Below are 26711 nucleotides of genomic sequence, written 5' to 3'. Positions count from 1 at the left end.
CCAAACAAGAGTTTCGACCCCAATTTCATAGTCCACTGAACATAGAAAATAATAGTGCAAGTGGGACATCCATGTACTATTGACACATTCTTGCTAAAATATATGTGCATTGAAATACACATATGATATCAATGTTCATGATCAATTTATTGCAACAAAATACAATTTTGGGAATTCATTGAATATCAACCCAACAATGTTAGTGTGCTATAAATAAAAGGCATTACAGTGACATCTTAAATATACTGTTATCAATCATGGGCAAAGCCTACTTTTGTATAAAGTCTCAACAATTTTAGTGCTTGTCATATTTTACGGACATTTATTAGTTGTTGATTTCCTGTGTCTTAAGGATACTGTCTCGTTGATGTCTTCCCTTCCTTTTTAATTTGACCAGGAATGAAAGTTACTTAAGGTCATATTTATGTTTTACTCTTTTAACAGGTCTAAAATCATAAACAGTTCTAGAGGGATAAATAGTGAATTGGCAAACAATGGATCAGATATTTAATTTTATTTGATGAAGTTTATATTCCAGCAGCATATGTCGTGTGAGTGGAATTTGTTATACACTTTTTTTTAACTTGAAAATTATCCTTTTTCATTGAATCATTGTAGGAATCAATGAAAATGATGGGATTGAGTAACTGGTTACACTGGATGGCCTGGTTTATCAAGTATACAGTATTCCTTTTTATCACAGTCCTCATCATGACCATCTTATTAGCTGTAAAGACTGATAAAGGAGCAGTTATTAATAAAACTAATCCAGTTATTATTTTTATATTTTTGATGCTGTATGCAATCTCTACAATATCTTTCTGTTGTACTGTTAGTGTGTTTTTCTCAAAAGGTAAGTATAGAAAGCCTGTAGACTAGTATTTGTTAGTCGTTGCAAGCATGTTGTGATTTTTGAATCGGGTATTATTATGTTGAATCAAGACATTGGTTTTTCTTTTGAATGGTTTCACTTTTTGCTGGAATTTTTTATAGCTAGATATGTTGCTCTGCTTTTGCGACAATTGACGTTTCATTTCCCCCAAAATCTTTCATTTGTACCAATAATACAGGTAAATAGTATAAAGCAATTTATTTATTCAAAAAAGACTTTTGATAATAACTTTTAAACACAGTTTTTGTTAAAATTGTATATCAAAACATATTCATCCGAAATCAGTCATCATAATGAAACACTATACATTGATAAGTTCTTAAAAAGGACCTTTGCATAATTAATTAAAATACAGTTCTGTTATAAATTGAAATGATCAATACATTAAAAACAACCTATACAGTAAAATTATATCATGCGTCAGTTCTAAGAACTGTACACTGATGCAAATGTATTGTTCTGTAAGTCTAGATTTTCTCATGTGTAATGTTCATTAGATAACCTATGTGTTTGGTCTTTAAAAAAATAAAAAATGATGGCCAATGAGACAACTATCTGCCAAAGTTGAATACAGGGGATTTAAGGAATTATAGGCTACCATACAGTCTTCAACAATAACAACAACAGCAACAACAGCAACAACAACAACAACAACAACAACAACAACAACAACAATACTTTATTTTAAGAGGGTTACACAGTTAGCTATATAACTAATCTTCCCTGAGGCCCTCGTAATGAAAAATCAAACAAAACACAAACATATACTAGTACATTGCATACAGAATTATATAAATTTTCCTAATATGTTACCTGAAAAATTGTGCAAATGCAGTTTTTATTTTTTTGCGTTAATAAAAGATTGAATTTTGCAAACATTGGTGGAAATGCAACACTCCCCAGCAGCCAAGACATTCAAGAGTGTGCTTTCTTGAAGTTTAAAACTGAAGATAAGAAAATTTTAGAATTAGAAAACCCAACAATTAGAAGAAAGTATTTTGTAAGTGGGTAGAAATTAAAATGAATAACATAATTTTTTAGCTAATTCTGGAGCTGCTGCAGGAGGAATACTCTTTTTCCTGACCTACATTCCATACCTGTTTCTACAACCTCGTTATGCTGATCTCTCTTTGACAACCAAACTAACTTCTAGCCTGATATCAAACGTTGCAATGTCTTATGGTGGACAGGTTATTGGAATGTTTGAAGGAACAGGTATGGATGAGTATTTTTAGTATTCAAAATTCCTCTTTTTCTTAACTATTTTAATAATATAGGCAAAGCTTGGATTTTTAAACAATCAAAAGCATATTACGGTACTTCTTTTGGATAAAGAAGGCAAAAAACTATTTATGGAAACAAGCTGGTGAGTTTGAACATTAAAACAACAATGTTATGAATAATTGCAGGAGCTGGAGTTCAGTGGAATACCTTGACTCAAGGTGCCTCTGTAGATGACAATTTCTCCCTTGCCTATATAATGATGATGATGGTTGTTGATACTATACTGTACGTTATTATTACATGGTACATTGAGGCAGTATTCCCAGGAGAGTATGGTGTCCCGTTACCATGGTATTTCCCTTTAACTGTAAGTTTAAAGTTTATTTAATTTTTCTTTGCATCAAGGAGAACATTTACATAAATTTAAAAATTTGGATGTATGACATGTATACTTGAAGTACTTTGATATTAAAAGAAACTAATTAAATCACCAGATACCAGTATAAAAATTTGAAAGAAGATATTAACTAAAATACACTAATTAGCTAACAAACAAAAAAACAAAAAAACAACATAGGAAGAGTTCCACAAATAATCATATTAGTCAGTTAAAGTGGTCTCATCCAATATATGTTCTTCAGGACTTCAACAAATAATCATATTAGTCAGTTAAAGTGGTCTCATCCAATATATGTTCTTCAGGACTTCAACAAATAATTATATTAGTCAGTTAAAGTGGTCTTGTCCAATAAAGGTTCTTCAGGACTTCAACAAATAATCATATTAGTCAGTTAAAATGGTCTTGTCCAATAAAGGTTCTTCAGGACCTCCACAAATAATTATATTAGTCAGTTAAAGTGGTCTTGTCCAATAAAGGTTCTTCAGGACTTCAACAAATAATCATATTAGTCAGTTAAAATGGTCTTGTCCAATAAAGGTTCTTCAGGACCTCCACAAATAATTATATTAGTCAGTTAAAGTGGTCTTGTCCAATAAAGGTTCTTCAGGACTTCAACAAATAATCATATTAGTCAGTTAAAATGGTCTTGTCCAATAAAGGTTCTTCAGGACTTCAACAAATAATCATATTAGTCAGTTAAAATGGTCTTGTCCAATAAAGGTTCTTCAGGACTTCAACAAATAATCATATTAGTCAGTTAAAGTGGTCTTGTCCAATAAAGGTTCTTCAGGACTTCAACAAATAATCATATTAGTCAGTTAAAATGGTCTTGTCCAATAAAGGTTCTTCAGGACTTCAACAAATAATCATATTAGCCAGTTAAAGTGGTCTTGTCCAATAAAGGTTCTTCAGGACTTCAACAAATAATCATATTAGTCAGTTAAAGTGGTCTTGTCCAATAAAGGTCTTCAGGACTTCAACAAATAATCATATTAGTCAGTTAAAGTGGTCTTGTCCAATAAAGGTTCTTCAGGACTTCAACAAATAATTATATTAGCCAGTAAAAGTGGTCTCATCCAATATAGGTTCTTCAGGACTTCAATAAATAATCATATTAGCCAGTTAAAGTGGTCTCATCCAATAAATGTTCTTCAGGACTTCAACAAATAATTATATTAGACAGTTAAAGTGGACTCATCCAATATAGGTTCTTCAGAACTTCAATAAATAATCATATTAGCCAGTAAGTGGTCTCATACAATATAGGTTCTTCAGAACTTCAATAAATAATCATAATAGCCAGTTAAAGTGGTCTCATCCAATATAGGTTCTTCAGAACTTCAATAAATAATCATATTAGCCAGTAAAAGTGGTCTCATCCAATATATGTTCTTCAGGACTTCAACAAATAATAATATTAGACAGTTAAAGTGGACTCATCCAATATAGGTTCTTCAGAACTTCAATAAATAATCATATCAGCCAGTTAAAATGGTCTCATCCAATATTATAAGGTTCTTCATGACTTCAATAAATAATCATATTAGCCAGTTAAAGTGGTCTCATCCAATAAATGTTCTTCAGGACTTCAACAAATAATTATATTAGACAGTTAAAGTGGACTCATCCAATATAGGTTCTTCAGAACTTCAATAAATAATCATATTAGCCAGTTAAAGTTGTCTCATACAATATAGGTTCTTCAGAACTTCAATAAATAATCATATTAGCCAGTTAAAGTGGTCTCATCCAATATAGGTTCTTCAGAACTTCAATAAATAATCATATTAGCCAGTAAAAGTGGTCTCATCCAATATATGTTCTTCAGGACTTCAACAAATAATTATATTAGACAGTTAAAGTGGACTCATCCAATATAGGTTCTTCAGAACTTCAATAAATAATCATATCAGCCAGTTAAAATGGTCTCATCCAATATTATAAGGTTCTTCATGACTTCAATAAATAATCATATTAGCCAGTAAAAGTGGTCTCATCCAATATATGTTCTTCAGTACTTCAACAAAAATTATATTAGACTGTTAAAGTGGACTCATCCAAAATAGGTTCTTCAGAACTTCAATAAATAATCATATCAGCCAGTTAAAATGGTCTCATCCAATATAGGTTCTTCATGACTTCCACAAAAAATCATATTAGCCAGTTAAAGTGGTCTCATCCAAGATATGTTCTTCAGAATATTTGTTTATATAAAAAGGAAGATGTGGAATGATTGCTAATGAAACAACTCTTCAGAAGAGACCAAATGACACAGAAATTTGAAACAACTATTGGTTACTGTATGGCCTTCAACAATGAGCAAACCCCATTATGTGATATTTTAAGCAAGATTTTTTTCCCTAATACAGTCATACTTTCCAAGGCATAATTCAACTTGATTTCCTTATTGTTTAACCTTTTTATCTAAAGCTATCTCCCAATTTTCATCAGATGTTGAAAATTTCAAATCAAAATAGTATTTTTAACAAGATGTCACCACCAAAGAGAGAGTGAGAGTCTTCAAGCAACTTCTAACAGGACAATATAAATTATAACTTGCAATGCTTTTAAGTGACACTCCATTCAATTTAGCTCTTGAAATCTGGAAATGGAACACTAACAATATAAAGAAGACTATCTTATCCCTACAATACAGATGTAATTTATATAATTGAATTTAATTAATAAATAACATACTTAGAAAAAAATTATCATCTCTGTTGATTTTCTTGTTTCATTTGTGAATCAAAATCATGAATTCATAGAAAATCAGAAGTCTTCATGTGCCTTCTATAACAGAATAATGATAAAATAAAAGGAAAAGGAAAAGAAAATTTGAAGTTCAAAATTATTTCATTTTCAGAGTTCTTATTGGTTTGGCACTGTAGCTAGTGATGAAATGGAAGGAGATGAAAACTATTTAAATACACACTCTTCTGAATATTTTGAACAAGATCCTACAAGACTCAGACCTGGAATTCAAATAAGAAACTTGAAAAAGGTAATTTAGAAATAACTTGACTGCATTTCCACGGAACAGCTACTTCATTTATTATGGTAGAAAATTAGGACCAATTTATGTGTAATCCTTGACAGTTGATTGTGTTTAATCATTGATTTTCTTACTTTCAACTTTTAAAGTGTATAATTACCCAAGTTTTTGTTTTGCATTTAATTCTGATAACATCTTTGCGATAATTATAAGTCAAAAAGAATTAAACAGGTAAAGGAAGATGAGTTGTTTGTTGGTTTTCCCATTGAAGTAGTTTTACACTAGTAATTTTTAGCTAACCTGACCTGAAAGGTCAAGTAGGCTTTTCTCATCACTTGGCGTCCGTCGTCTGGCATCATCCTTCATCCGTAAACCTTTACAAAAATCTTCTCCTCTGAAACAACTGGGCCAAATTTAACCAAACTTGACCACAATTATCATTGGGGTATCTAGTTAAAATAATGTGTCCGATGACCCAGCCAACTAAACAAGATGGCCACCATGGCTAAAAATAGAACATAGGGGTAAAATGTAGATTTTGGCTTACCGGTATGTCTCTGAAAACAAAACATTTAGAACAAATCTGACATGGGGTAAAATTGTTTTTTAGGTCAAGATCTACCTGCCCATTCAGACAAATGGGACAACCTGTTGTTAGGTTGCTGCCCCCGAATTAGTAATTTTAAGGAAATTTTGCAGATTTTATTTATTATCATGAATATTATCATAGATAAAGATAAACTGTAAACAGCACTAATGTTCAGCAAAGTAAGATCTACAAATAAGTGAACATCACCAAAATTGTCAACTGACCCCTTAAAGAGTTATTTTCCTTTCTAGCAAATTTTTAACAATTTTCATAAAATTTTGTAAATTTTTTCAAAATATTTACCACTGCAGTTACTGGGCTAAGTTCATTATAGATAGATATAATTGTAGCAACAAGAAGGTTCAGTAAAGTAAGATCTACAAACACATCACCATCCCCAAAACACTATTTTGTCATGAATTTATCTGTGTCCATTGTTTAATATGCACATAGACCAAGGTGAGCGACACAGACTCTTTAGAGCTTCTAGTTGGGTCAGGATCCCGAATAGACCTTGAGATGAGGAACTCAGATGACGTAATTAAAAAAAAATATTAGTCTGCCATATAATTGTGGATGCTGTGATTTTAAAAATGGACATAAATGAGCAAAAGGAGAACTGTTTTATAGAGCTGATGTGATGAGAAAAGAAATATGTAGATTTGACCTGAAATAAATTATTAGAAAGGACAATTTTTTTATTGAATTTTATGATCAGAATTTTGGGATTATTTCATAAGTAGAGTGACATTTTTCACCATCTTTCAGGGTCCAGCAATTTGCGAAAAAGTAATCCAACTTGCCACCCCGAAAATTTAACCAGACATGTATAAATGTATCAACTTCGATATGAGCCATCATACATGTTTAAGTAAAAGATGTGGACTGATCAACCGAGGAAAACGTTACCATTACCGCCTATGTAGAATTAATTGTAAAAGTTTACCCAGTTAGGGTCCTCTTTAGCTTACTGCTCGTTGTGAGCCAAGTCTCCTTCTTGAAGACCCTTTTTTTTTTACCTAAAACGCTTTCTTTTACAAATTGTGACTTGGATGGAGAGTGGTCTCATTGGCACTCATACCACATCTACTTATATTTATTCTTAAGGGTACCAATTCAACACTATGTTATCTTAGAATATTGTCTTCTCAATATATATTGATTTTGTTGTCAATATGAAAAGGTCCAACAAATATTATTGCTATACACATTATGACATTCATATGTATGTACATTAACAGTCCTACAATCTGTTGATACTTTTATTTTGGGATTGCACAAGGTCATATTTTTCTTAGACTGTTAATGACATCTTTACACTAAATCCATTGGATGTTGATTGATATGTAAGTCTAACATCACCTGTAACTCTGTAACATTTTACATGTGTCTGTCCCATGTCCGGAGTCTGTTATTCAGTAACTATTGCTTATTTCTGTGTATACCAGTATTAAATTTATTTTTCATGTATTGTTTTGAACATAGATTAGGTTGTTAGTTTTCTCATTCCAAATTGAATACGATTGTCATTCAGGGCTTTTTATAACTTGCTATGCAAGTATGAGTTTTACTCATTGTTGTAGGCAACCTATATTTGCTAATGGCTTACTTCTAAATCAATTGGTCTTTAGTAAAGAGTTGTCTCATCAGCAAACTTACAAGTTACCACATCTTCAAATTTTTATATGTATTTTTTTTTCTCCAGAAACATGGAATCAATAATCGTTAAGAAATATATCAATTTTAGTAACTTATGGATTTCATTTGATATATTTGATTTCTAAGCCTGATTTCAGAGGTAAATCCATCAATCTTTTCTGAATAGCATATAATGGAACAGAACTCATACATTTAATTGTACACAATCTCGATACACTTGTATAAAACCACAATTGATCCCTTTATTCAATTATTCCTATATATAATGTCAACAGGTTTTCAAGACTAATGGAACAATGAAAACAGCTGTAGATGGAATGACATTGAACATATATGAAGGCCAGATAACTGCTCTCTTAGGCCATAATGGTGCTGGGAAAACTACAACAATATCTATGTTAACAGGTAGGACACAGATTAATGCACAGATATGAAAATGTATGCAAACAACACTGAAAAACCTTGTCTTGTTAATATATTAATGTGCTTTTTGGAAGTTTCAAAATCATTAGGGAGAAGACTGTCAGACTATAAATGTCATTTTTATTTGTTATATAAGTACATAGAATTCAGTGAATGGTAAATGTTAAAAGTAGTAAAATACCGGTAATAGTTTCTGTAATTGAAAGCACAAAGTGGTTTCATGATATTGCAGTCAAAATTGTTAGTTTTGATTATATCTCGAGCTTGATTTCTTAAGCAGTGATATTTGCTCCATGTATAGGTAGGTTAAACACTTCTGAATCAATTTAAGTGAAAATACAGGCAGACATAAGTTTTGTGTCTTCTCTTTTATTGAATGTCTTAATTTTCTTTTCTCCCCCCCTCCCTTTCCCCCTCCCCCCACCAACTTCAGATACTTTATTTCACTAATTGTTGTTAACAAAGCCCTGTTATGTTGCAACCTGTCTTGTTAGTTACCAATAAAACCAAGGGCTTTCATTGTCAACCTCCTCATAGATCTATATATTATTACGTGTTAGTTTCAATTTACAGAGTAATTCTACAAGCATATATTTAATGCAAAAGCAAACGTAACTTTGACCGTCTTTTATTTAGCTTTTAGTTTCTGTAAAAATGAAAGTGAAAGCATGCTTTCTAATTCTTCAGATCGAAAGGTCAGTTGATTTTTGATTGAAATCAATTATTACAGTATATCAATATTTTATAATGCTTTTCAGAATATATGTTTAACACAGTAGTGTATATATATATTTATATTGCATGTCTAGAGCGGAATTCATAATACAAAACTTGCGTCTGTAGTTATGCAAGTTATCTCCCCTACTCCAAGGACAGGAAATGTACACAGGAAAGAGAAATCATCATTTTAATGACTTTGTGCAGTCTATCATAACCCAAACAAGTATTACTGTGCTATTCAAAATTTCAAAGAAATTATAACCCTCCCATCAGAAATCATCCTATTGTGTAGTAGACTGCAACTGTTTTTGTTTTAGCCTCACGCAGGAGCGTGTACATAATACCGCTCTTATTTATTTCAACAGAAAATAGAAATAAACTAGTGACAATTCTGCTTCTACATGTTCTAGTTGTATCATACTTGTTAAAATCAAACCAGAATTGACCCTTCACTATTATTTGAATAAAATTCACAGTGTTAGTGTAGCATTATCTTGAAGGTAACAAGTAAAATCTTGAACTAGAATGTGTTGGCATGTCCTGTTTTTAAGCAATTGTAAATTTTAGGATCATTTATATTTGTGTGAAAAGTATAAACGATACTAAAGGGTTATCAACCACAAGTGAAACATTTTAACATGTAAAAGTGGAAGGACGAAGCTTAAAGATTAAAAAGATGAACAAAAAAATCAGATTCCGTCTACAAAACATAACATAGAAACTAAGAATTTAGCACAGTGACATTTATCTCATCCAAGTCTCAGTTCTCAGAAATTAAACAGGGTTCTTCTATTCCGTCTGCAATTTTTTGGGAAAGTAAAATCTAAATTTAGAACCATGGTTGAAACTGAAACTACACATGTATGATAAAAATAGAACATGCAGTTTTTTTCTTGATCAAATTCCAATTTTGAAATGATAGAGACGTTTAAATTCTTGTGTTCTTCTTTTATGTATCATTCAGAAGAAGAGAATACAATTTTGAAGTAATTTTTTCCATTCTCAAGTCTCAATATTAAGTATTACTAGAAAAATAAAGTATAATGTATAGGGAAGAAGGGAGAGGGTAAATAAAATACTGTTACTATATCGGGGCCTTTTATAACCAACTAAACGTTAGGTTTTTATCCTCATGGTTGATGGCCTTATGGTTGCCTTCTATGATTTCTTATATCCTCTTAATTCAATAAAGCAGCTGGGGTGTCAAAATTTTTGGGATAAATGGTTTGTAAGCATCTGTAAAAGACTTTTCAGTCAAATTTCAATATAAAAAATGGGGATGGCAGACCTTGTTTTTCTTAACAATACATTGAAATTAACCACATTTAGGGTGTTTTTTTTTTTTTTTATATAGCATGTATTTGGGAAACTTAAGTTTTCCTTTTTGAAGTAACATTAAACAATAGAATTGTATAAAATTTGAAGTTATAATTTCGTTCATTAATACTTTTTGTAATATATACAATTTATTGTCGAGCCTTCGACTTTAGTCGAAAAAGCGAGACTAAGCGATCCTACATTCCGTCGGCGTCGTCGTCGGCGGCGTCCACAAATATTCACTCTGTGGTTAAAGTTTTTTAAATTTTAATAACTTTCTTAAACTATACTGTATTTCTACCAAACTTGGACAGAAGCTTCTTTATGATCATTAGATAGTATCCAGAAGTAAATTTTGTAAAAATAAAATTCCATTTTTTCCGTATTTTACTTATAAATGGACTTAGTTTTTCTGCGGGGAAACATAACATTCACTCTGTGGTTAAAGTTTTTGAAATTTTAATAACTTTCTCAAACTATCCTGGGTTTGTACCAAACTTTGACAGAAGTTTGTTTATGATCATAAGATAGTATCAAGAAGTAAATTTTGTAAAAAAATAAATGCATTTTTCCGTATTTTACTTATAAATGGACTTAGTTTTTTCTACGGGGAAACATAACATTCACTCTGTGGTTAAAGTTTTGGAAATTTTAATAACTTTCTCAAACTATTCTGGGTTTGTACAAATCTTTGACAGAAGTTTGTTTATGATCATAAGATAGTATCCAGAAGTAAATTTTGTAAAAAAATAAATGCATTTTTCCGTATTTTACTTATAAATGGACTTAGTTTTTTCTACGGGGAAACATAACATTCACTCTGTGGTTAAAGTTTTGGAAATTTTAATAACTTTCTCAAACTATTCTGGGTTTGTACAAATCTTTGACAGAAGTTTGTTTATGATCATAAGATAGTATCCAGAAGTAAATTTTGTAAAAAAATAAATGCATTTTTCCGTATTTTACTTATAAATGGACTTGGTTTTTTCTACGGGGAAACATAACATTCACTCTGTGGTTAAAGTTTTGGAAATTTTAATAACTTTCTCAAACTATTCTGGGTTTGTACAAATCTTTGACAGAAGTTTGTTTATGATCATAAGATAGTATCCAGAAGTAAATTTTGTAAAAATAAAATTCCATTTTTTCCGTATTTTACTTATAAATGGACTTAGTTTTTTCTACGGGGAAACATAACATTCACTCTGTGGTTAAAGTTTTTAGAATTTTAATAACTTCCTTAAACTATCCTGGGTTTGTATCAAACTTTGACAGAAGCTTGTTTATGATCATAAGATAGTATCAAGAAGTAAAGGAGTAGGTCCGGTAAGACCTCTTTTTGGCCCCAAAATATAGCGGTTTTACAAAATTGTTAAAATGTAAACTTTTACTTAGTTATTGGATAGTAGAATGGTTCTGCTACATAAATATGGACTGTTTTTGACAATACAATGCACATATATTGGGTACTAGCACCATGAAGTCGTGCTAAATTACTGAAATCTTCATAATTCCAGCATTTTAGTTAATTTTTAGACAGTTTCATGGTAAAACGAAAGTGGCCGCATTCGTGTTCATCCAAAATATTGAAATGGAAGTTGTATTTGATGATAATACATAACATATGTAAAGATTGAGGATGAACACGGATGCGGCCACTTTCGTTTTTGACAAAAAACATCTGAAAAGTGATATTTTTTCGGATATTTGAGAGATTTTTCATATTTGAGCTTGAATCGGATCGTTTTTAATGACTTAATAAGTTAAAATCTTGCACATAAATTAATTGAATCATATGAAATAGACACTTAAGTGTTTAAAAAGTGGTCAAAATCTTTCGTCAGATGAAACTGAAATTTGAGGCCAAAATCAGTCCTTACCGGACCTACTCCTTTTGTAAAAAAATGAATTCATTTTTCCGTATTTTACTTATAAATGGACTTAGTTTTTCTGCTGGGTAACATTACATTCACTCTGTGGTTAAAGTTTTTAGAATTTTTATAACTTTCTTAAACTATCCTGGGTTTGTACCAATCTTTGACAGAAGCTTATTTATGATCATTAGATAGTATCCAGAAGTAAATTTTGTAAATACAGAACTCCATTTTTTCTGTATTTTTCTTTTAAATGGACTTTAATTTTCTTCCAGTTTACCTTACATACAGTCTGCAGTTAAAGTTTGCAAAACATTTATTATATTCATTAAACTATCATAGATTTTTACCAAAATTGGACAGATTAGCTTCTCACAATCATAAGATAGTATCAAGAGGAATATTTTTATTGACTTTTTTCCTCAGTTTTGTTGAGCCTGCGATTTACAGCAAAAGTAGGCGAGACACTGGGTTCCGCGGAACCCTTACAATTTTATTTTTTTTAAATAGGGAGTCACGGGCCTAACTTTCTTGAAAAAATATATTTAGTTCAGTCTTTAAATTTTAATTGTTAGTATTAAGTTGTATATTGAATGATACTTGGTAAACTATTTGTAAAACAAATAAGTATTTTTGCAACTTGACCAGAAAGGAAGCTAAAAAAAAACACACCCGATAGATCTACCTTAAACTGTGACAAATAGTTGTCCAATTTTCAATGAAACAACATCTCCTTATTTTTATATCACATAAGATACATACACAATACGCAAGGTAAACTTGTATAGCTTACTTTATGAACAGTCTCCTTGCAAACTTCCTAAGCAAGGTTGTTGACTCTCCGAACTTTCTAGAGGTCCTGATTCTATTGCCCAGTTTATGAGCTTCGATCCTTGCTTAGAAGTGGTCTCCTTATATTATACTGGATACAATCTAATGAATTTATACAATAAACATTTTTTTTTTTTTTCATACTTGATGATTAAATTCTGATAAAATTGCCCTTTGTACATTCGTATAGCATTACATACATACATTCGTATTATGCATTACATACATACATTTGTATAGCATTACATATGTACATTTGTATAGCATTACATATGTTCATTCGTATAGCATTACATACATGCATTTGTATAGCATTCCATACATACATTTGTATAGCATAACATATTTACATTCGTATAGCATTACATACGTACATTCGTATAGCATTACATACATACATTTGTTTAGCATAACAGATGTACATTCGTATTGCATTACATATGAACATTCGTATAGCATTACATACGTACATTCGTATAGCATAACATACGTACATTATTATAGCATTACATATGTACATTCATATTGCATTACATATGTACATTCCTATAGCATTACATAATTACATTCGTACATTAGTATAGCATTACATATGTACATTCGTATAGCATTACATACATACATTCATATAGCATTACATATGTACATTCGTATAGCATTACATACGTACATTCGTATAGCATTACATACGTTCATTCGTATAGCATTACATACGTACATTTGTATTGCATCACATATGTACATTTGTATAGCATTACATATGTACATTCGTATTGCATTACATACGTTCATTGAATAGCATTACATACTTACATTCTTATAGCATTACATACGTACATTTGTATTGCATTACATACATACATTCGTATAGCATTACATACGTACATTCGTATAGCATTACATATGTTCATTTATATCATGACACCAGCACATTTACAACATTTATCTATAATACACAAAGCTTTAGAATTACACTTAATAATACAGCTATAAGCATTACAATATACACAATGCTAAGGCATAAATTAACATAGGCAGTGATCTATGTAACTGGAAGTTAAATAAAAAAACTTTTTTTTACGGGTTCTTCTTTTGACCTTATTTCAACCATTCTCAAGATAATATGCATTTGCAGATTTTTTCTTTTTTTATGAGTCATACATGTGGAAATTTATGAAATATCGGTACAAGCAATTTTTTCCTTTGTTAATGGATCTCCAGCAAATATTATACAATGTATCAATACCTTGTTGTGTAGTTAAAGAAAAAGGAAAGTCAGCGAGAAATTAAAGGACATTTTCAAGTAAAATTGTAGAATCACATGCATATATGTGTGAACTTGGCAAATAGAATAGGTTGAATACGCAATACCTAACATAGCCCGTGAAAAGGTGAGGATGAAAAGAAGTGATCCCAATATTTTAACCGAATTTTTGAACTATGTATTATAGAATAATTCTGTACTAAATGAAAACAGTTACCCCCCTCTTTTTATTTTATATTCTGATGTATTTTTAGAAGCAGAATCCACATGTAAAATTTTTAAAAAAATCTGTGAAGAAGTTATATATTATGTACTCTTTGCCTTAATTACATTTTCCATTTGATATTTGTTTTAGGTTTTTTCCCTCCTTCAAGTGGTACAGCTAAAGTAAATGGCTATGACATCAGGAAAGACATTACCAGTGTACGCAGTAGTCTTGGTCTCTGTCCACAGCATGACATATTGTTTGATTCACTCACAGTAGAGGAACACCTTATATTTTTTGCTTGTGTAAGTAGGTGAAAGATCTATTGAGTACAAAAAGAACTTAGTAGGCCTCAGAAGAAATATTTATAAATATTTGAAGTAACTGAGATTTCAAATATAAACAAATATGATATTCAAAGGATAAGATTTACTACTTGTTACTTTTAAAAAGGATTTTAAGCAGCAACAAAGAATGAGTTTGTGATTAGGTCAGTTTATGGGGTCAACGATATTTTTATATGTCCGCAAAAAAGTTTGTGTGTCAGATAATACTATCATGTCTTCGTCTGTGTAGTCTTCCAAATACGCATTAAGTGTCGGGACAATATCTTTAGTGGTATTCAACCTTCTGGTAAAAAATTATAGAGATCCATTCACTTAGACTGAAGTTATTGTCTGGACACTTAATACGCATTTGGAAGACAACGCAGACAAAGACATAATAGCATTATATGACACAAAAACTTTTTTGTGGTTGGGATGGATTTTGGGTGTTATGGTCCTAACAGTTTAGAATTAGGGGTAAAAAAGGTGCACAAATAAGCATTTTTATACGTTTGTCTAAGAAGGGACGTATTATGGTATACCGTTGTCCGTCTGTCAGTCAGTCCATCAGTCCCGTTTCTTGTTATCGCAACATCTCTCAAACCACACAACAGAATTTCATGAAACCTTTTTAGATAATAAAGACATACTATGTAGATGTGCATATGGACAGGAAATTACAATTCACTTTGTATTCTAGGAGTTATGCCCCTTTGACCTTATTTGCTTCAATATACTACTGCAACAGTTTGTCATCGCAACTCCTCTGAAAGTGCACAACAGAATTTAATAAAACTTTGTAGATACTATGTAGATGTGCATATCGACAGGAACTTATGATTCAATTTTTTTTTCTTATACAATTTTTGTCGAGCCTTCGACTTTAGTCGAAAAAGCGAGACTACGCGATCCTACATTCCATCGTCGTCGGCGGCGTCAACAAATATTCACTCTGTGGTTAAAGTTTTTGAAAATTTAATAACTTTCTTAAACTATACTGGATTACTTCCAAATGTGGACATAAGCTTGTATATGATCATTAGATAGTATCTAGAAGTAAATTTTGTAAAAATTAAATTCTATTTTTTCTGTATTTTATTTATAAATGGACTTAGTTTTTTTGCAGGGAAACATTACATTCACTCTGTGGTTAAAGTTTTTAAAATTTGAATATCTTTCTTAAACTATACTGGATTTCTACCAAGCTTGGACAGAAGCTTGTTTATGATCATAAGATAGTATCCAGAAGTAAATTTTGTAAAAAAAAATAAAAATTCTGTATTATACTTTTAAATGGACTTAGGTTTTCTGCCAGGAAACAACACATTCACTCTGTGGTGATTTTTTTTAAAAATTTAATGACTTTCTTATACTATTTTAAATTTGTACCAAACTTGGACAGAAGCTTGTTTATGATCAAAAGCTAGTATCTAGAAAGGAAATTTTGTTAATACTTGGTACCTTTGTATCTGTATTTTACTTCTAAACTGACTTAGTTTTTCTTCCAGTTAACATTACATACAATCTGCAGTTATAGTTTTTAAAACATTTTTTCGATTCATAAACTATCCTGAAATTTTTACCAAACTTGAACAGAAGCTTCTTACAATCATGAGAATCAAAAGATAGTATCAAGAGGAATATTTTTATTGATTGTTTCTTCATTTTTTGTTGAGCCTGGGAGTTACAGCAAAAGTAGGCAAGACACTGGGTTCCGTGGAACCCTTACAATTTTTTTTTTCTTACAGCTATTTTATTTCTCCAGTGACAATGTTGGGACCTGGGGTAATTATGTGAGCGTGCACACTAAGGTTCTTTAATTAACATTGTTGCATATAGTGTTAATATTACCTGGAGAATTTTCATCAACAGTAGATGTACTCTGTACATTTGAATTTAAGTATTTACTAAACCTGTCAGTTTTCTTAGAAGTACTGTTTTTATCAAGTAAATGACTACTCACAGACTGAGTATCACTCCCTTCATGATCTGAAATTAGACCCAACAGATCTCGTCTCTCTCGACGGTCACTTGTAAAGATATTTCTGAGTGTTCATCAAAATCTCTTACAATTCTTGGACTACCTAAATCTTCATTTATGTTAGGTTCCAAAGGAATTAATGGTCTACGTTCCCTCTGTACAGGGACATTATCCATTCTCATAACATTGTTCTCCTGCGTGGCCGACCCACCAGTATGATAACTATCTGCAATTTTATTAGCTGCCTGTAGCAAGCTTATTCTAAGCTGAAAAGCTTCATTTCTAGTTCTTAGATGAATGTTTCTTAGACTTACTTGTTGATTTGTTGCGGGTTCTGGCCATTTTGGTTTCATGAATTTGTGTACCTGTACTTCCGGTAATACTGACTGAATAACTTTCTAATTCTTATACAGATATTCTATTTGTTTCTTCCTATTCAACAATTAAATAGTCATAGTCAAACAACAAATAAATGCAGCAGTAAAATATTTACTGACCAAGATCGTATTGAATGTGTTTTGTACATGCCGAAAGATAAACTGAAGCATGAAGCAATTTGAAAAATTCTTTGAACATTTTATGAATATGTTGTTTGTCCTTTTGCTTTGAAACTACAAGAGCTACTAGTATATGAACAAAAGGAGATATGGGTATATGTCAATGAGACAGAAAACCAATGACAAATATAACCAAAAGACATCTAGAGAGCAACAGCACCAAACAAGTATACAATGGCAACATTTATTTTGTGATATAAAGAATGATAAGATTTATTTAGGGGGGTTAATTTTCTGAAATTGTTGATGACTTCACTTGTTCTTGATTTATTATAAGTGGCTATATCTAATACCAAATTAATGTATCTTTTGTTCACCCATACACTCTTTAACACGGAAATTATAATAATGCCTTGAGTTGCTGTCTCATAAGCATAAACCCAAACCTCAATTTCTAAAGGACAACTGTCTGAAGTTTGTAATAAACTGTAAGTGTGATGAGAAGTATATTAATATATATAAAGACTAAGTACTAAACTATTATTTATTCAAGAATCTAAAGTATATGCATTTATTTACAATATGGCAACTGGGGACTTATACAACTGCAATTAAAAACCAATAATGTAAAAAGTTCTTTCTCCATATGCAAAGGGAGATAACTCTAAATAAATCTTGAAACTTGGAATTGAGATAATTTTTTATGGGGCTGCTTCATTTGTTCTAGGTCGGGCTATGCCCGGTTCGCCCTATCACGTGACCGGGTTAAATATGGCTGAAAATAAAACGAGTGTAACGGGCTGATTTAAAGATGGCGACAGAAGTTCAAATTTTTACTTTTTTGCTTTCTAAGCTAGGGAATATAAAAGATGAACCTATTAACAATAAATATATATTTTTAAGATGCAGACTTTTTTTCTGAGGCCTTATTCATCATAAAAACGTTTCTCCGAGATAATTTTATGAATTTGAAAATAAAATATAGCATGGCAATTTAATATCGTCGTAGTGGACTAATTTAGTATCATGTATCATACTAGTCTGATTGTCAAAAATCAATATTCACCTTTTAAATTCCGATAATTTATCTAAAATTGCACTTTCCGCCATACTTTTATGACCGGCTGATTGCTTGCCGGTTAGTGTACACCGGCGAGAGCGGCGTATGCCTATTTGCGCCGTCGGCTGATTTTACAGCAAATGAAGCGACTGTGCCTATACCGGAAGCGTCAACCGGGCTAAGCCGGGCTAAGCCGCTGTGGCAAATGAAGTACTACCATTGATTGACTAAAAATTTTGTATCGAAATAGCCGGGATAATTTTCTGAAATTGATAATGAAGGAACTATTTTAGAGAAAAAAGGTGAATTGTCAGCAATAAAAGGCAGTTTTTTACCATTGTAAATTGTGACGTTCAAGTAATTTGCAGTTGATATTTTAGTTAAAAGGTTGTCCTAAAGACAAAGTAAAGGATGAAGTTGATTCCATGATATCACAGATAAATCTGAAAAACAAACGTTCAGCAGCCAGTAAAACATTATCTGGTGGTATGAAGAGAAAGTTATCTGTTGGAATAGCCCTGATTGCAGGATCAAAGGTAGGTCAGTGGTTGATACATGTCATACTACTATAGAGAAAGTTATCTGTTGGAATAGCCATGATTGCAGGATCAAAGGTAGGTCAGTGGTTGATACATGTCACACTACTATAGAGAAAGTTATCTGTTGGAATAGCCATGATTGCAGGATCAAAGGTAGTTCAGTGGTAGATACATGTCACACTACTATAGAGAAAGTTATCTGTTGGAATAGCCCTGATTGCAGGATCAAAGGTTGGTCAGTGGTTGATACATGTCACACTACTATAGAGAAAGTTATCTGTTGGAATAGCCCTGATTGCAGGATCAAAGGTAGGTCAGTGGTTGATACATGTCACACTACTATAGAGAAAGTTATCTGTTGGAATAGCCCTGATTGCAGGATCAAAGGTAGGTCAGTGGTTGATACATGTCACACTACTATAGAGAAAGTTATCTGTTGGAATAGCCCTGATTGCAGGATCAAAGGTAGGTCAGTGGTTGATACATGTCACACTACTCTAGAGAAAGTTATCTGTTGGAATAGCCCTGATTGCAGGATCAAAGGTAGGTCAGTGGTTGATACATGTCACACTACTATAGAGAAAGTTATCTGTTGGAATAGCACTGATTGCAGGAATCAAAGGTAGGTCAGTGGTTGATACATGTCACACTACTATAGAGAAAGTTATCTGTTGGAATAGCCCTGATTGCAGGATCAAAGGTAGGTCAGTGGTTGATACATGTCACACTACTATAGAGAAAGTTATCTGTTGGAATAGCCCTGATTGCAGGATCAAAGGTTGGTCAGTGGTTGATACATGTCACACTACTATAGAGAAAGTTATCTGTTGGAATAGCCCTGATTGCAGGATCAAAGGTAGGTCAGTGGTTGATACATGTCACACTACTATAGAGAAAGTTATCTGTTGGAATAGCCCTGATTGCAGGATCAAAGGTAGGTCAGTAGCTTTATACTTGTCACACCACCAATTTAAAATCCTGTTATTTTGATTCAAACAATTTTTTAAACTTTTTACAGATCTCATTATATATTCCCTTAATTAAGATTCACTTCATGAAAACCATGTATATCCTGAATTATTCATGTATCAACTTTCTACATATAAAAAAGAAGATGTGGTATGATTGCCAATGAGACAACTATCCACAAAAGACCAAATAGGTCACTGTACGGCCTTCAACAATGAGCAAACCCATACCGCATATAGTCAGCTATAAAAGGCCCCGATTAGACAATGTTAAACAATTCAAACGAGAAAACTAAAGGCCTTATTTATGTAAAAAAATGAACGAAAAACAAATATGTAACACATAAACAAACGACAACCACTGAATTACAGGCTCCTGACTTGGGACAGGCACATACATAAATAATGTGGCAGGGTTAAACATACCAATTTTCAACTCATGTTTAAGGTCTTGTAGTGAATCATGACATTCCCTAAATCACATACTATTGAAAAAAGCTCTCTGGTTGTCTAAAAGTCTGAAGAAGCATATGATCTTTCACGTTTACCCCTAAATTGTAATGCAGGTCCTTAAATTTTCAAATGAGACCTTTTATATATAGCTAACAATATGGTATGTTTTTTTGTTGTTGAACCTTGGTATTTAAGCCTGACTTACTTTTACTGCTGCAGTTTTCTAGTTATAAGCCAGAATCTGTATGTGTATAATGCTTCTCCAAATGATATTTTGATAGATATAGAATCCTATGCACTTTATTTTAAGATTGTAATTTTGGATGAGCCCTCGTCTGGATTGGATCCTGATGCCAGACGGCAGATCTGGACCGTTTTACAGCAAAACAAGGAAGGAAGGACAATGATTCTTACCACTCATTTTATGGATGAAGCTGATCTCCTAGGTGACAGAATTGCTATTATGGCTGACGGAGACGTTAAATGTTATGGAACTTCACTTTTCCTGAAAAATAAATATGGTTAGTACCTTTGATGTTGGATTCATTTATGTTTTGGAGTGTGTGGGGTGGGAGTGGGTTTGGGGGGGGGAGAGAATAGGGATAGAATTGTGGTTATTTTGTGTGTACACAATTATGCACTTCAAGTAACATTGAAATTTTTTACTTTTATGAATTAATGGGTCTGTTATTGAAAATTGGAATGTTAACATTTTTTTGTGACAGTCATTATTCGGTATAAATTGAAGATCAATAGACAATGGGGTCTACCACTACTAATATGTGTATCCCCTATTCAGAGAAGGATTCCATTAGCATATATACCCATCACAGAAGTGAGGTCCAGGACAATTCAAGTATATCTTATGATTATCCTTTGTAATAAATTCCATTTTTTTTATGAATGAGTATTTAGAATTATCTTAATTTTTTGTATGAGAATAATGTTCCTCGTTTCCCATACGAACATATTAAATTAAAACAATTTTTGATATGACAAAAAGTAAAACATATGGCCAGGAATATCTGACAAGGATCTCAATTAAGGACTAGGTCCTAAAAACCAGTTAACCTTTTATATAATATGCTACATAGACTCAGCTCTGATTCTTTTCAAAGCAGAACCAAATGCATTGTACAATGAAAGTTCCAACCATAAACTTGGGTCCGAAGCTGTACATAACTCATTACAAACAAAGACTTATTTCGTGTCAAGCCATTGTTTCCCTACAAAACTATGTATTCTACTTACTAGTACACTTGGTACAATCAAAAACCTGATAAAAAATTGTTCAAATAAGGCCTTTAAAAACTTGATAAATTGCATGCTCATAATTGGTGCTTTTGATTTTTCTACCCTATATACCACTTTGCCTCATAGTCTTATTAAGAAAAATTTACACACCTCATTAAATAGTCATTTAGGAAAAGTCAGAATATTCAAACTCTTATAGGGCATTTTTTTATTAGCAACAAAGGGAGCTTAAGTCAATATATATAAACAATACACCAACGTTTCATGAGAACTGCTGAAAGCATTTTTGAGTTATTTTTGAAAACTAGAAAATACCACACTTTTTTCAAAGGAATAAAATCCCTTAACTAAAGAACATAAAATCTAAAATTAATAGAAATCGAAAGGGAGTTTACAACAATAGATATAAATATTTCAGCAAAGTTTCATGAGAACTGCTGAAAACGTTTTTGTGTTAATGTCTGCAAACTGGAAAATCCCCCCTTTTTAATTCATAAAAACGTAAAATCTAAAATCTATAAAGATTGAAAGTGACCTCATGTTAATAGATATAAACAATTCACCAAAATTCCTTGCTTTGGGAAAGCATTTTTGAGATATCAGAAAACTGAAAAAAACACCAAAGTTTATTGAATATAAACCCATTACCAAGAAACTTAAAATCTAAAAGTTATTAAAAAAAAAAAAAGGGAGCTCACGTTTATAATAGATATAAACAATTTTCCAAAGTTTAATGCAAATTGGTTAAAGAGTTTTTGAGTTAATGTCTGACATGTTGACAGCAGACGGACAACAGTATACCATAAAACATTCCGTAAACGAGCGTATAAAAAATATTATAATATATTGTGTAGTAATTTAAACACATTCTAGATACATAAATAATACTAAAACATAGTCATAGAAAATAGAATGCATTACAAAGGATTATATCTGTAATGAGAAATACTGATTTGTCAAAGACCGAATTATTTTAACATTTCATTTACTGTTATCTGTTTTTGTCCATTTTAAATCCTTGTTATCTGTTATGAGCCAAATCAATTTGCTGTTTTGCTGTTATTGTGCACCCCTCTGTATCTACAACATTATAAATACTACAAACATGAAACAGGGATAAAAAATTAATACTACAAGTATGAAACAGGAATTAAAGCCAATGCTTTTTAACAGTTTTTATACGACCGCAAAAATTTTAATTTTTGGTTGTATATTGGTATCACATTGGAATCGGCGTCATCGCACTATAACTTTTATTTAAGTAAATAGAAATCTATGAAATTTAAAAACAAGGTTTATGACCATAAAAGGAAGGTTGGGATTGATTTTGTAAGTTTTGGTACCAACAGTTTAGGAATTAGGGGCCAAAAAGGGCCAAAATAAGCATTTTCTTGGTTTTCGCACTATAACTTTAGTTTACATAAATAGAAATCTGTGAAATTTTGACACAAGGTTTATGACCACAAAAGTCAGGTCGGGATCTATTTTGGGAGTTTTGGTTTTAACTGTTTAGGAATTAGGGGCCAAAAAAGGACAGAAATAAGCATTATTCTTGGTTTTTGCACAATAACTTTAGTATTAGTGAATAGAAATCAATGAAATTTACACTCAAGGTTTATGAACACAAAAGGAAGGTTGGGATTGATTTTGGTAGTTGAGATCCCAACAGTTTAGGAATAAGGGGCCAAAAAGGGGTCCAAATAAGCATTTTTCTTGGTTTTCTCACCATAACTTTAGTATAAGTAAATAGAAATCTATGAAATTTTGATTTTGATTTTGGGAGTTTTGGTCCCAACAGTTTGGGAATAACGGGCCCAAAGGGTCCAAAACTAAACTTTGTTTGATTTCATCAAAAATTGAATAATTGGGTGTTTTGATATGCCGAATCTAACTGTGTATGTAGATTTCTTAATTTTTGGTCCCGTTTTCAAATTGCTCTACATTGAGGTTCAAAGGGTCCAAAATTAAACTTATATTGTTTGATTTTAACAAAAAATGAATCCTTGGGGTTCTTTGATATGCTGAATCTAAAAATGTACTTAGATTTTTGTCGAGTCTTCGACTTTAGTCGAAAAAGCAAGACTAAGCGATCCTACATTCCGTCGGCGTCGGCGTCGGCGGCGACGGCGTCCACAAATATTCACTCTGTGGTTAAAGTTTTTGAAATTTTAATAACTTTCTTAAACTGTACTGTATTTCTACCAAACTTGGACAGAAGCTTGTTTATGATGATAAGATAGTATCCAGAAGTAAATTTTGTAAAAATAAAATTCCATTTTTTCCGTATTTTACTTATAAATGGACTTAGTTTTTTTGCGGGGAAACATAACATTCACTCTGTGGTTTAAGTTTTTAGAATTTTAATAACTTTCTTAAACTATCCTGGGTTTGTACCAAACTTGAACAAAAGCTTGTTTATGATCATAAGATAGTATCCAGAAGTAAATTTTGTAAAAAAATAAATCCTTTTTTTTTTCCATATTTTACTTTTAAATGGACTTAGTTTTTCTGCGGGGTAACATTACATTCACTCTGTGGTTAAAGTTTTTAAAATTTTAATAACTTTCTTAAACTATCCTGGGTTTGTACCAAACTTGGACAGAAGCTTGTTTATGATCACAAGATAGTATCCAGAAGTAAATTTTGTAAAAAAATAAATCCATTTTTTCCGTATTTTACTTTTAAATGGACTTAGTTTTTCTGCGGGGTAACATAACATTCACTCTGTGGTTAAAGTTTTTAAAATTTTAATAACTTTCTTAAACTATCCTTGGTTTGTACCAATCTTTGACAGAAGCTTATTTATGATCATTAGATAGTATCCAGAACTAAATTTTGTAAAAACATAACTCCATTTTTTCTGTATTTTACTTTTAAATGGACTTCTATTTTCTTCCAGTTAACATTACATACAGTCTGCAGTTAAAGTTTTCAAAACATTTATTATATTCATTAAACTATCTAGATTTTTACCAAACTTGGGCAGAAGCTTCTTACAATCATAAGACATTATCAAGAGGAATATTTTTATTGATTTTTTCCTCATTTTTGTTGAGCCTGCGATTTACAGCAAAAGGAGGCGAGACACTGGGTTCCGCGGAACCCTTACAAATTTTTTATTATTAGGGCCCTGCCTTTAGGCGGGTCGCCCTATAGTGATCAGTCTGTCCGTCCTTCTGTCCGTCTGTCCGTAACACTTTAACTTTGTGTCTGCTCCATATCTAGAGAACCATTATGATCTCATACTTTATACTCTACATGTTTATTAACCACCACCAGAGGGCGTGTCATGATGTATGTACAACTTCCTAGGTCAAAGGTCAAGGTAAAAAAACTTTGGCTTCAGTTGACAACCCTGTGTCCTGTGGTGAAGATCTTGTCCGCTCTATATCTTGAGAACCATTATGATTTCAAAGTTTATACTTTACATCCATTTTAACCAACACCAGAGGGTGTGTCATGATGTATGTACAACTTCCTAGGTCAAATGTCAAGGTCAAAAACTTTGGTTTCAGTTGCCATCCCTGTGTCCTGTGGTGAAGATCGTGTCCGCTCCGTATCTAGATAACCGTTATGATTTCAAAGTTTATACTTGACATCCATTTTAACCAACACCAGAGGGTGTGTCATGATGTATGTACAACTTCCTAGGTCAAAGGTCAAGGTCAAAAACTTTGGTTTCAGTCGACAACCCCATGTCCTGTGGTGAAGATTGTGTCCGCTCCATATCTAGATAACCGTTATGATTTTATACTTAATACTTAACATGTTTATTAACCAACACCAGAGGGTGTGTCATGATGTATGTACAACTTCCTAGGTCAAATGTCTAGGTCAAAAACTTTGGTTTCAGTTGCCATCCCTGTGTCCTGTGGTGAAGATCGTGTCCGCTCCATATCTAGATAACCGTTATGATTTCAAAGTTTATACTTGACATCCATTTTAACCACCACCAGAGGGTGTGTCATGATGTATGTATAACTTCCTAGGTCAAAGGTCAAGGTAAAAAAAACTTTGGTTTCAGTTGACAACCCCGTGTCCTGTGGTGAAGATCGTGTCAGCTCTATATCTTGAGAACCTTTATGATTTCAAATACTATACTTGACATCCATTTTAACCAACACCAGAGGGTGTGTCATGATGTTTGTACAACTTCCTAGGTCAAAGGTCTGTCTGTCTGTTGGTCTGTCCATCGCTAACAAATTTGATCCACACTATATTTTGAGAGGACAGCTGTTATTACTTCATACTTTATACCTGACAAACATTTTCAACTTAACATATATATTAACCAACACCAGAGAATGTGTCATAATGTATGCATCCTAGGTCAAAGGTCAGTCTGTCCGTCTGTCCGTCCGTTCGTTGTTCTTGACAAATTGTGTCCGCTCTACCTCTCGAGAACCGTTAATATTTCATACTTTATACTTGACTGTCTGTCTGTCAGTTTGTATATGACACCAGAGTGTGTGTTACCAGAGTGTGTGTCAAAGGTCCCTCCATCGGTCTGTCCATCCGTTTGTTGTTCTTAACAAATTGTGTCAGCTCTACCTCTCGAGAACCGTTAATATTTCATACTTTATACTTTACCGTCTGTCTGTTGGTTTGTACGTGACACAAGAGTGTGTGTTACCAGAGTGTGTGTCTTTGTGTTATATTTTTCTTAAAGTAAAATCCATATTTTTCAAAAAGTTGAAGCCCCTCAGCAATTTTTCATTTTTTAACATTTAATTGGCATTCTTTTTTGGTGGGTCATAATATATTGAAGGCATAATTCTAACAATATGTGACAAATATCAATTGGGCAGCACCTTTAAACATATTGTTCAAACATCAATCCATATATCCAGAAGTCACCTTAGAGTAGTCAACAATGAGTTCACATCATGCAGGCATATCACTATTATACTATGAAAGTAAGTCAAGAATATTTATCAGTTTTAACTTAAAATCTTAGAACAAAATCACACATGAGACTATGTGATAACTTCAAATAATGCTTCATATCAGATTATCCATACAACTTATTTACCCCACATTATTGCCAGCGGGGCCCACAGAGATGGCTCCCATCTCAATGGTATCTAGTTGACCCAGTTTTCAAGTTGGTCCAAATCGGGGTCCAAAATTAAACTTTGTTTGATTTCATCAAAAATTGAATAATTGGGGTTCTTTGATATGCCGAATCTAACTGTGTATGTAGATTCTTAATTTTTGGTCCTGTTTTCAAATTGCTCTACATT

General features: G+C 32.1%; 1 protein-coding gene across 3 annotated transcripts in view; it reads left to right on the top strand.

Annotated features, from left to right (window-relative positions):
- Positions 1-26711, top strand: part of LOC134724959 (phospholipid-transporting ATPase ABCA3-like) — a 52243-nt gene that overhangs the window by 8086 nt on the left and 17446 nt on the right. For all 3 annotated transcript variants that reach the window (XM_063588377.1, XM_063588376.1, XM_063588378.1), the window contains exons 5-12: positions 619-853; positions 1934-2107; positions 2302-2483; positions 5380-5517; positions 8032-8161; positions 14541-14695; positions 18635-18790; positions 20525-20735. In XM_063588377.1, coding sequence (XP_063444447.1) covers positions 619-853; positions 1934-2107; positions 2302-2483; positions 5380-5517; positions 8032-8161; positions 14541-14695; positions 18635-18790; positions 20525-20735 — 1381 coding nt within the window. The remainder of the gene's footprint in view (positions 1-618; positions 854-1933; positions 2108-2301; positions 2484-5379; positions 5518-8031; positions 8162-14540; positions 14696-18634; positions 18791-20524; positions 20736-26711) is intronic.

Source organism: Mytilus trossulus, chromosome 7, assembly GCF_036588685.1.
Source record: "Mytilus trossulus isolate FHL-02 chromosome 7, PNRI_Mtr1.1.1.hap1, whole genome shotgun sequence".
Lineage (NCBI taxonomy): Eukaryota > Metazoa > Mollusca > Bivalvia > Mytilida > Mytilidae > Mytilus > Mytilus trossulus.
The sequence above is the reverse complement of the archived record's forward strand: the minus strand, read 5'-3'. Positions and strand labels throughout refer to the sequence as shown.